The following is a 12,084-nucleotide window of genomic DNA, read 5'->3' as shown; positions in this document are numbered from 1 at the left end:
ACATAGAATTACCATTTGAAATAATTTCCTTCACTTCTAACTTTTCACTTTTAAAACCTGCTTTGAATAAGCCGTATAACCTAAGTGTTTACAGCCTGTATTAACTGACAATGCTGAACGTGGACCTTCATTCTTTAAAACTTTTTCCTAACCCCCTATTTAGTGTTTGCTAATTTTAATTTGGTCTTGACGATCCAGCTTTGCAAATGTCTAGTCTAAAGAGGAGAAATAGGAGTGCTGAGCAGTTTTTCCCTCAACATGCCTTTTTTGCCACCTTCCCCTCAGTACCAGTACAAGAAGAACTATGAGAAGAGTAAAGGCCACTACCACACAATCCCCGATAATCTGGAGCAGCTTCATTTAAAAGAGGCCACAGAGTTACAGAGTATAGTAAGTTGATCAAGACTGACTTTTTTCCTACTGCACATTCATCTATGATGTCAAAAACTTTCATGGATTCCCTCCCAGACAGCACTTATACCTGTAGTGACCATTGCTTGAGAAAATGCCCAAAGATATAAGGGGCTTTGAATTTTGCAACATTGGGAAACAAAATTTTCTTTTATAAATGATAACAGCATCTACATGTATTGGAGAAAACGTGCATATACATGCAATATGTGTTATTGACGTCACTGACAGATTACCATAACTTATATTACAAGGAAGACAAACCTCTTATAATAACCCTACTATGCCCCCGTGAATCTGTACCCCAGGTTAGGAAACATTGCAACAAAAGATAGGGAGCCTTAGGAGAGTTTTAAGCAGAGAAGTGATATGATCAGACCAACCATTGAAGTAGTCGCTGGGTGTTTAAGAAATTGCAAAATCTGTAAAATAATTAAGATTATCAGAGGAAAGAACTCAGAGAATGAGCTTACTATCACATGAACTCCTGTATGACAAATTCAGCATTATTTAGGTCACCTGTTGGGCATTAACCAAGAAGCCTAAATTGTTAGAAACATCCTCACGTCATCTGTAAAGCAGCACCTGCCCCCAGACCTTTATTCTAATGTTTTGTTAGAAGAAAAAGAGCTGAGACTGAGAATTGCCATTAAGGTGCTGCGGGAACCAGAGCCTCTGCCTCGCTGTCTTTCAGTTTCTCCTCTGTAAAATATGAATGTCTGTATGGCTCCCCTCATTCCTAATCATGTTAGAAGATAAGGAGATTGTATTTGTAAAACAGCGTTGGGGGTCTTTTGAGAATGTTAGATTTATTAGTAAGTCAGTTCACATGTAAACTAGGTTTCATTTTTATACCAATTTGTATTATCTGCATTAAATATGTGACCAGTTATGACCCAGATAGAGTTATTGACTTATAAATAAAGTTGCAGGCATTATCCATTAAAGCAAGACCTCAGGCCTCTGATAAAAGTTCTTATGAAAGGAAAACTGGAGGTTTTTATTAGAAATATTGACTAATACTATGGTTAAAATGTTCACATCTGCACATATCAAATGTTATCAAACCAAGCTCATTTTGCCCACTGCACAGTATGCCAATCACTGAGACAACAAATGTGCAGCAGAGAAAGGGTTTATTTACAAGGCAGCCAAGTGAGGAAACAGGAGAACAAGTGTCAAATCCACCTCCTTGAAAATGAGGATTAGGGATATTTATGGGATGAAGGGTAGAGCGGTCCAAAGCATGGGATTGCGGATTGGAGGTAAGGAGTAGTGAGGTAATTGATGATCTGCACAAGTGTAGACAAACTTCATGGCTCTTCAAGGGATGCATGGTCACAAAATGGTGGCATTAGCATAATCCGAGGATGGAGTTTTCAGCCCCTTGGCATCAAGGGGTCACCTACTGGGCATTTGCACAGGCCTAGTTGATGAGTCGATGGTCTTAACTGGTCCTGAACTGGACAAGGAGTTGACTTTCAGTTTCTGAAAAACAACTTAAACACTCATTATCATGGTGACATAAGGCCTCAGAAATGTTATCTATAAGGAATCTAGTGGGAGTCTGATAATATATTGCTTATCTACATGACTTTTAAGAATAATCATTAATGGCTATCTGGCCACTGGCCTAACAAATCTTGGTCAGTCTTCTCTATGGGTGATTTTCCCATGCATTTCCTTGTATCAACATTTCTCTCAGCTGATTTTTCTGTGATGATTCTTTTGTCTCCTTGAATTGAACGTAAATCCTGGTTACGCCTTGCAGATAGTAATAGTGTTTGCCCCCCAGGCAGCTACAAAAAGGTTCTGAATCTGAACACAACAGGAAACTGTTCTGAGTGGCAATGAAATGCTACCCATTAAACATAATGTATCAGTTGAAAAATACTATCCCTAAACTGGTCTCTGTCTGTGAATTGAGCAGAAGAGAGATATCTAATAAGGCTTTTCATCACTAGGTGAAATACAAAGAAAAATATGAAAAGGAACGAGGAAAGCCCATGTTGGACTTTGAAACACCAACATACATCACTGCCAAAGAGTCTCAGCAAATGCAAAGTGGGGTAAGTCCTAGAAAAACACACCACACGACAAAGATGCCATCAGACTGATGAAAACCAACTCTGCCCACAAATGTATCCAGCCTTCTGTCATCCAAAAGTTGTTGATGACAGACTGTTTAACATGATCACTAAAATATTTTTCATCTCAGAAATCCTATGGTTCAGTTACAAAAAATGATCTGAATCGTAAACATTTACCACATATGTTTTATTTTGACTATCATTTTCATAGAGTTATATTCCTCTGCACAGACCCACCATTAGCTTTGGATTGCTCTTCTCTTAATGGGAAGCCTCAAGCCAAACAAAAGGAGATTAGTGATCAAGATGTTTATTAAAATATTGAAAGTCAAGATGCCACATTTCCTATTCTAAAAATGTAAGCAGAGGCATCTAAAAATTTTCTTTTCTCTTTGTTAACCAATATAGAGAAGAATGGAATCATATTTTGAATCTTAGAAAGTATTTTTATTGGGAAACAGGCTTATTTTGGATTTCTTTTTGCCTTTCCACCATGGGGCATATCTCCAATTATAAAGATAAATGCTTCTTAATAAAAGTAGCAATTTGTGGAGCTTCCTAGTATATAAAATGGCCAGAAAATCAAAAGTTTAAAATAGTTTCAAAAAATTGGTGAATCTTAGAAAAAGATCTATGGGAGTTTCTTGTACTATTCTTGCAACTTTTCTGTAAATTTAAAATTCTTTCAAAATTAAAAATTACAAAAATTGAATTCCAACATTTATTCCAAGCCTCCCAGTGAGACAGCCTAGTCCAGGGATTGGAGAGGAGGTAGGGGAGTGTGTGGCCCTTTCTCTCGGCAGTGGACAAAGCCTAAGGATTTCTCTGTGCCTCATTGTCCACTTTATCTATTCAATGATTAAAAATAATAGGTCACCATTATGAAAAAGTCCCAATATGCATTCAGTTCTCCCAAGATTTTCTTCCCCTGGGTTGTTTTATTTTCCCTTTGAGTCTCTTACTTCTAGCTCAAAAGTAAAATCTTTTGTTGCCTTAAGAAAAAAGTTATCAGGAGAGATGACAATGGATTCAGAGGCTTGATGGCATATCCGTCCTCCCACTCTTGCAGCCGGCCAGCTCCAGTCACAATATTAGACAGGTGAATGAGGAACCCAACAAAATGTCTCAACCTCTGAGTCACCTTAACTCCAGATAAAGTATTTCCAGAACAATTAGGCACATTTCAAATGTGCGACCATTAGCAGAACTATGATCAAGTTAAGAGGCCACACGTAGACAGAAAATGTTATAATTTGTTTCTTCCTAGGATTGAGAAATAAATTGTAATAAAGATTCTTTTGTAACTTGTCTTTCCTTCCTACTCACATTAGAAAGAATATAGGAAAGAGTATGATGAGTCCATTAAAGGCAGAAACCTGACTGGCCTGGAGGTCACACCAGCTTTATTACATGTCAAATATGCAACCAAAATAGCCAGCGAGGTAGTGCCCACGTGGTCTTTTCTTTCCCTCTTGATCTAAATAATTGCACTAATGACACTCATCAATGTCTTCCTTCTACCATTTTCATCACCACCTAACTTTGTGGGTTTCAAGTTGAGTTCACATGTTTGGTACTACCACCTAATCTATTACCCATGTTCATTCTAATTTTTTAATTGAATACCTAATAAAATGTGCTTACTTTAGCATTCTACTAATTTCTAGTTTCTTATTTGATATTTAATATTAACTGATGAAACTTGTACCCTGACTTTATTCATATCTTTAATTACTAAACTATAACTATTTAAAATTGGAAGGTTGTTTTGTCTTTTGTGTTTTTGGCTCTTCACCTAAGAGCAATCATCCAAGCTTTCTTGTCAGCATTGTTGCTTTTATTTTGTGATATAGAAAGAATACAGGAGAGATCTAGAGGAAAGCATCCGTGGGAAGGGTCTCAGTGAAATGGAAGACACACCTGACATGCTAAGAGCCAAGAATGCCACTCAAATCCTCAATGAGGTGGGCCCACAGCCAACCGTACGCACACAATTAACAGAGCATCTTCTCCTTTCCAGCCAAGTAACACGAAAAAACCACAGAAGAGAAAAAAAAGGGGTTTTGAATGTCAGATTCTACATCCATCATGGTTACTAACCATTAAGTGAAATATATCTCAATTTCTGATGAGTTAATATTATAACAGTCTGTGTGTATAGTGGCTATCATAATCTGTTATTTATCTAATAGTATTTGATTTAACCTTGATCTTTTTGGTGTGCTTGTTTAAATTAAAACACCACACTGGAGTGGCGTGCACTGAAGTTCAGTCCTAGTTATGTAGCAAACCAGATGTAAGATCTGCTTTATACTTTAGTTTATTAACTGGAGAATGCTAAAAGTGTTCAAAAGCAGGCCTTATGTTGATTCATGTTGACGTGAGTAGAACAGCTTCCTAAAGTGGGCTTCCGTAGTCGCCACTCCATCCTACCACATGGAATGGTGAAGGTGAACACTAACAACTGAGGTGGCATGTTATGTGGATTTACAGTCACTCTGTACATTCATCGTCTAGCTGTGGAAATTTGGTAACTTTTTTTTAATGCTCTTATAGAAAGAATATAAGAGAGATCTGGAGCTGGAAGTCAAAGGAAGAGGCCTGAATGCCATGGCCAATGAAACTCCCGATTTTATGAGGGCAAGGAATGCAACTGATATTGCCAGTCAGGTCAGTGTTACATGTCAATCTTTCAAAAACGTAGTTGCAATTACACGGACACAGTGTTGTCCTTCCATTATCTTACTTGTTGACCAATGACAGTCAAATGCATATAGTGGCCTTCTTCCTGGTGGAACCCGTTCCAATAGAAGGACCAGGGCCCCTTTGCCAGACCTGCTTTCATCTGCCTTTCCAAGTCCGTAGCCACAGGAGATGTTCAGAGCAAGGGGCAGATGTTGGGGAACCAAACAGCTGTTTGGAGCTGGGGTGGACTCTGACATCCTGGCCTTGTTTCTTAGTCAATACATTCCCCATTTGGCACCAAGAATTCCTTGCTTAGAATATTTGGAAAGTTCTGTCTTTCCCTCCTTTCAAGGCCTAAATTTAAAACACAATTTTTAAGCATCCTACATTGTCTAATACTGATTGGTGCAGATCTTTTGCTTACTTGTCCTGCTTCTGGTTCTTATGTGTGTAAACAATCCATGCCTTACTATCTGTTGATTATCTCACTGCTTTCCCATCACCTTCCCCCTGCCCACCCCATGCCCAACTAAATAGTAATTCTTTCAACAGCTAGTACTCAACCTTTCTTTTTGAATCTCTCTCTTTAGTGTAAAGCTATAAACACAATAGGAAAAAAATATCTGTTGAATGTCAAATGAATGAATCCTTTGGAAAAGAAATATTGAACACCTCTTAAACTAATTCAACAAATATTGTACACATTGTAAATATTTATCCAATTGTTGAATGTTCTTTTGCAGATTAAGTATAAGCAATTAGCAGAAATGGAAAAAGCCAATTTCACTTCTGTGGTTGATACTCCAGAGATCATTCATGCCCAACAAGTCAAGAATCTTTCAAGCAAGGTAAGGACATTCATCAGAATATCACTCATTGACCCCAATCATGAGGAACAAAAGTCTTTCCATTAATACCTAAGTAGGTTCTTTCCATACATAATTTTTCCCAGTAAAAGAGAAGGAATTCATCTATGATGCAAGTTAGTGTCAGAGTTGAGATTTCTGTATCAGAATTAAAATAGATTACATGATGGAATATTAAGAACTCTTACTTGGTACCACCCATAATTAATGAATCAATGTTTTAACATATAAAGTCTCATAATGTGGATGTAAAATTTGTGCGCAAATCTGAAAGAAACAAAGTAAAGAATCCACATTTGGATTATCACTGTCTTTAACAAGATTGAGATTATATAGTCAAGACCAACCACACAATCTAATCCTGATTCCTCCCAAGACAGATAACTCTCCGTCTTCCTACAAATAGAAAAATGAAGAAAAGTAGGATGTCCTTCATACACCAGGCTATACCCTCATTTGTTTTAATCTTCAATGATATCAGGAGTCTGTAATTTATTTGAGTAACCCCAAATTAGAATTTTTGCTTGTCTTCTGATCAGTGAGTTCTAAAGGAGTAGTTACCTCACCTGGCTATGCTTTACAAACACCTGGGAATGTAGATTTTTCTGGCCCCACTCTGGAATTTTGAAGCTAGTAAGCTCTGATTTAAGCCCTGGATATCTGTTTTTATTTGTTTGTTTTGTTGGTCTTAAACAAATGGACAGCTAGTTATTTCTTCAGTAAAAATGGGTTTATTTGGTATCAGCAAAGAATTGCAGTTCAAGGTCTGCAACCATGGGGAGCCCCGTGCAAGTCCGCTAGCAGCAAGGGAGGAGAAACTCTTTCATAGAGGGGAGAGGAAGTTGGGAGGGCTATTGTAAACAAAGAGTCCCCTGGAGGAATTGGGAGTTTGATGTGTAGTGGCCTTTCTTTGACTGAGTAACGACAGTCTCTCATTGGCTGAACTTCTTGCTGGTCAAGAAGAGGAAGTCATTCTTCCTGTTGAATGTGAGAGCTTCCCCTTTTGGCCTCCCAACTCCAGCTTAATGAGGTTTCTGTTTATTAATTTGACAGTTTGCTTGTCTGTACTCTCCACAGACGATCTCTTAATGACCAATCAGGTTGGGGAAATCATGGACTTAAAACTTTTATTAGCAACATGTAATTTTATATTATAAATATAGACATGAAAGATAGTTATTACTAGAGAGTGGTTTAATTAGGAAACAAACATATTTAAATGGGAAAAGTGAACCTTTTATTTGAGGGCGGGTGGGAGAGAATTTTATTACCAAAATTATATGGGCCCCAAACTACCATGTTGTGTTCACTGGGGGAACCAGGGAGACCAACACTCGGGGCCTGAGTCTCCAGCCTTACAACCTTCTGCCTTTTGACATTGCTAATCTTTAAGGAAAACCTCAGAGTGCAGGCCTGTTCCGGGCAGGGATTAAGCCACTTACTCTGCTTCCTGGGGTTTCCCCTGGCTAGTTCCTTTGGCTGGTTCCCCAAGGCCGAAGATATGGCCAGGCAGATTACTTCCTTCCCAATTTAGAGTAGCATTTGCCTCTGAGTGATGGAATGGTGCTGGTTCTTTCTACAAAACTGATTCTCGGTGTCCAATAAGAGAGTATGTATCTTATAACTTCTAACCTCATACTTGGGGGTTAATGTAAGCAGTGTGAGCCGACCCACAAGTTCAGGATAATATACTAAATACTTCTTAATGCTGGGGGGTCTGGGACTCTTTCCTCTCAGAATACCCGCAAGTTCCAAGTGCAGACCAATCGCCTCTCTCAGTGACTAGCACTCGCTCTGCAAACCATTAAGGCAGCTTCTGCTTAATCTTAAAACAGAACGGAGGACTAGTTCTACCTTTTTCCCAGGACAAGGAGAACTGTTTGCCTTACATTTGCATAACTAAGAAGAGTCATTCAGGTGACTTGTTCCTGTACAAAAATATCTGTTGCTGGTGAACTGCCCTCTCCTTTCAGAAATCTGCTTTAACTGGCTTCCTGTTTATGTGATCAAAATTTAGGCAGAAATCTCTTGTTGGTTGAAACTACTTCTTTGTTGTGTTTGAGGAGGTTAAATTTTTCGACACTTACAAATGAAATTTGTGTATAATATAATTTAGGTAGACAGAGATAGATAAATAGAAAGAATGAATAGTTTATGCCTATTACAAAAGTGGCTAGTCTCTTTCCTCAGCCCTCAGCTCTATAAACTCAAACTTCCCGGAAAAGTGGGAGAAACTGGAGCTAAATAAAGCTAGAGAGAAACATGGAAAGACTTATTGACAAATGATAGAAGAAAAATCAGACTCTGAGACAGAGTGAGTAGGTGCTCCACAGCAAAGAAGAACTGGAAATACTTAGTTTAGTCGTGGGGCTTGACTGCTAGGTGTCTGTGAGAAGAGCAGCCCCTCTGGGCACATCTCTACCGCCAAAGGCCAGGCAGGGGCAGGAAAGCCCAAGAAAAGTGATGGCTGGCTCAGAGCATCTTGGCTTGGTCAGTTGGTCAGTCAGCTGAACATAGAGGGGGCCCCAAGTCTGTTTGGTAGAGCTGCCGGTTCTGCCACACTGGTTTCTGCAGCATCAGAGTTGTGTTCTGGAAGCGCCTGCTGGGCCTGCCATCCTGCTCAGTCTCATAGCCAGGAACCCCAACCACACCTGCTCAGACCTCAGGGAAAATCTCCTCGTCACCAGCTAAGGTGGGCTTTTGGAGGTCTGGTGGATGGCTCTTAACCCTCCTGCTTTTCTCCACCTGCCTGTTGTCTGGCTCCATCCAGTTCACTGTAGGTATCCCCATCTCCCTGCCAGCAGCCTAGTTACTGTCACCTCCCTCATGTGGACCAGCCAGCAAGGGCCTCCCCTGCCAGCTTTACCATGACAGTGGGTCCTATTAAATGTCCAGGCTCAGTTCTCCTGGAAAGGAAAGGCATAGCACTCACTGACCAAAAGGGCTCTGCTTTATAACTTCTAACATCCTTGAACAGTTAAGAAAATACAAAGTGCTTTCCCTCTGCTGAGCAGGAAGGGCTATTTTAGGTCCCATTGGCCCATATCCGTGTGGAGCTCACCATCCTTATTTTTTGGAATCTATTTCCAGAAAAAATACAAGGAAGATGCAGAGAAATGCATGTCATATTATGAGACGGTCTTGGACACCCCAGAGATGCAAAGAGTCCGGGAGAACCAAAAGAATTTCAGCCTTGTAAGTTTTTATTGAATCGAAGACACAGCCCACTGGTACCTGGGATGAGGCAGGGCGAGGAGGATGCCTCTGGGCACACACACTTGGGTATCCCACCTGCAATGGGGCTACGGAGCAGCCCTCCACAGCTCCCACCCACGGCCCAGGGAATGGGCGCTCCCGTCTTCTCTGGGCTCACCTTATATTTCAACCCCAAATCATAGCATGAGGGACCCATCTGTCACTTTGTTGATGGCTTCCTGTCATTGAATATGGGCTATCACCATCGTCCATTTGTGGAGATGTCTGTCTTTTTCTAGGTTAATTCTAAGCAAAGGATACACTAAGAAAACCTAATCTGACATGTTACAAATTTTAGGGTTTTAAAAAATTAGTTTCTCCACAAAATTCTTATTAAAGAATTTCCCTTTGGCTATCAGACCATGATTATTGTGGCATAGAGATTCTTTTTTTAAATATGGGATTTTTAACTTCCTTTACACAATATAGGACAATTGAAATACAGGACAATTAAAAATATATAAAACCATGTTGAAATCTTAACAAGATGTTTACTCTTTCTTCATAGCTCCAATACCAGTGTGACCTTAAAAACAGTAAAGGAAAAATTACAGTTGTTCAAGACACGCCAGAAATACTGCGTGTTAAAGAAAATCAAAAGAATTTCAGCTCGGTATATTTATTATTCATTTTCCACTTACTGCTAACTAATAATTCCATCCTCCTCTTTAAAAATATTACTAGCCTCACGTTGATTCAGACAATTAACATCTAACCTCTTCAGTTAATACTAGTGGTTATTTGTTAAAATTCCTTGTAATTTGCTCTAAAATCATCACTCCTGACACCGTTTGAAATAACAACTTAAATTTGCTAACAAAGTAACTTTTCTTTCTTTTCCGTTTTTTAATCCCAGAGCAGTAACATGTGTTGTCTTGCTCCAGGAAGATGGATTCCTTTGTGACATTGTGATTTCTTTAATTATTCCTCCCCAAAATAACTGATTGACTTTGCATTTCCTTAATGGCCTTTGTGTTTCACATGGGAGGGCTTTTTTTTAATCAACATTTTCTGGGTTTTCACCTTCTCTATTAATACATTACGATGATCTTAAAAGAAATCTCAAGATCTGGAAAATGCTCTATGTTGTATAAATGGTTTGAGTTACTGATGCTGACGTGGAAGACTTCAGACATTCTAGCACCTGCCTATGAACATTCTCTAGTGTCTTTTATTTTCACAGAAGCCATGTTTCCTAGTCTTTCTCCAGGAATTGCTGGGGTTTCCTTTCTTCTGTGTAACACTGTCCTGATTCTGAATGTCCAGGTTTTGTATAAAGAAGATGTCTCACCCGGAACAGCAATTGGAAAGACACCTGAGATGATGAGAGTGAAGCAAACCCAGGACCACATCAGCTCGGTAAAGACGCCCACCAGGGGCTCCCTTTCAATATTTTCTGCCTCCCTCTGATCATTTACATTGATGTCTGAGTTGCACTCAAAACCTTTGTCACCGGAAGCGGCTTAAGTTGCTAGAATACGTGCCTGTGGTTAGGGTCACCTCATAGTCCCTGCGGTGTCATGGCAGTTTTCATGAGAGGAGGTTGGATACGGAAAATGGAGAGGGTGGTATCCAAGCAAACCAGAGCTGGACAGTATTTAAAGCAGTAAAAACAGATTTTATTCAGGACTGTTGCAACAGGGGAAAAGAGACCTCAGTATAGAACTGGGCTCGATTCTGAATACAATAAGGATAAGTGAGAATTTATTGCCAGGGGTGGGTTGGTGGGGAAAGTATCCGTGAGTGGAAAACTAGTCAGAGAAAACATTAGTGGTAAGGGGTGGGGGGTGGGGGGGGCGGTTCTGGCTAAAGTGACCTAACAGGATTCCTGCCATAGGTGGGCCAGGGTGATCAGACTTCACTGGCGGGTGCAGGGTTGGGGGGGGGGGGGGGAGTGTGAGAAATTTGGTGAGATATTGAGTGTTGAGATATCAAAGGTGGGAGATTCTAGCTAAATCCTGACTTAGCAGGATTCTTTCTAAAATTGAGCAATGCAAAGATGGACGCGGAAGTCCAAAAGTTGAGGCCTAATTGGGAAGAGGATTCAGAGGAGCCTGACTAAATTTTGTCACTTTTAAGAATATGTTAGAATTGAAAACTTAACCTTTCTGGATATATGTGTGTGATATATCTGTCCTAGTCAAAGGAACTGCTGGGTTTAAAAACTTTGGAGTATACAAGAAACATAAGGGTCCATAGTCGAAGGATGGACCCCCAGCCCTACCCCATCCCTAACTTGACAGGAAAGAGACCAAGTGTCCTTGTCCTTGGCATTGTTCTCCTCTGACCCAATATCATTGGAATGGGGACCCATTCACACTAAGTAAAGAGCTCATGTTATTTAAATTGTAGAAATTGCAGGGCTACTAGTGAAGCACACGCCCATGTTGGAAAGAATAACTATCTAACATGTAATAATACCTTTCATTTCCCATTTTTATATCTGCAGGTGAAGTATAAGGAAGTGATTGGACAAGGAACTCCAATCCCTGACCTGCCTGAAGTGAAACGTGTCAAGGAGACGCAGAAGCACATTAGCTCGGTAGTGGCCCACAAAGTCAGCATGCGTTTGTGCAACCAGCCACGTCCCCATTGCTCCGCTAGCTCATCTCATCCCTCCTTCCTTCTCCCAAGGGCTTCCCGTACTTGGAGGATGGTGTGAATCCTCCCCCAGTCCTGAGAGGGGCGCTAGAGTTGCAACAGTAGATAAGAAACCTCTGTATTCACACAATCAAGGAGCAGAAGCGACTTGGCTTCTTGATTAATCATCATACTTG

General features: G+C 40.1%; 1 protein-coding gene across 18 annotated transcripts in view; it reads left to right on the top strand.

The window, feature by feature from the left end:
- NEB (nebulin) overlaps window positions 1-12,084 on the top strand; it is a 189,279-nt gene that overhangs the window by 161,133 nt on the left and 16,062 nt on the right. For all 18 annotated transcript variants that reach the window (XM_046658453.1, XM_046658470.1, XM_046658469.1 and 15 more), the window contains exons 132-141: window positions 286-390; window positions 2,376-2,480; window positions 3,833-3,943; window positions 4,355-4,465; window positions 5,058-5,171; window positions 5,930-6,034; window positions 9,143-9,247; window positions 9,816-9,920; window positions 10,574-10,666; window positions 11,757-11,849. In XM_046658453.1, the coding sequence (XP_046514409.1) occupies window positions 286-390; window positions 2,376-2,480; window positions 3,833-3,943; window positions 4,355-4,465; window positions 5,058-5,171; window positions 5,930-6,034; window positions 9,143-9,247; window positions 9,816-9,920; window positions 10,574-10,666; window positions 11,757-11,849 (1,047 nt within the window). The remainder of the gene's footprint in view (window positions 1-285; window positions 391-2,375; window positions 2,481-3,832; window positions 3,944-4,354; window positions 4,466-5,057; window positions 5,172-5,929; window positions 6,035-9,142; window positions 9,248-9,815; window positions 9,921-10,573; window positions 10,667-11,756; window positions 11,850-12,084) is intronic.

Source organism: Equus quagga, chromosome 4 (assembly GCF_021613505.1).
Source record: "Equus quagga isolate Etosha38 chromosome 4, UCLA_HA_Equagga_1.0, whole genome shotgun sequence".
Lineage (NCBI taxonomy): Eukaryota > Metazoa > Chordata > Mammalia > Perissodactyla > Equidae > Equus > Equus quagga.
The sequence above is the reverse complement of the archived record's forward strand: the minus strand, read 5'-3'. Positions and strand labels throughout refer to the sequence as shown.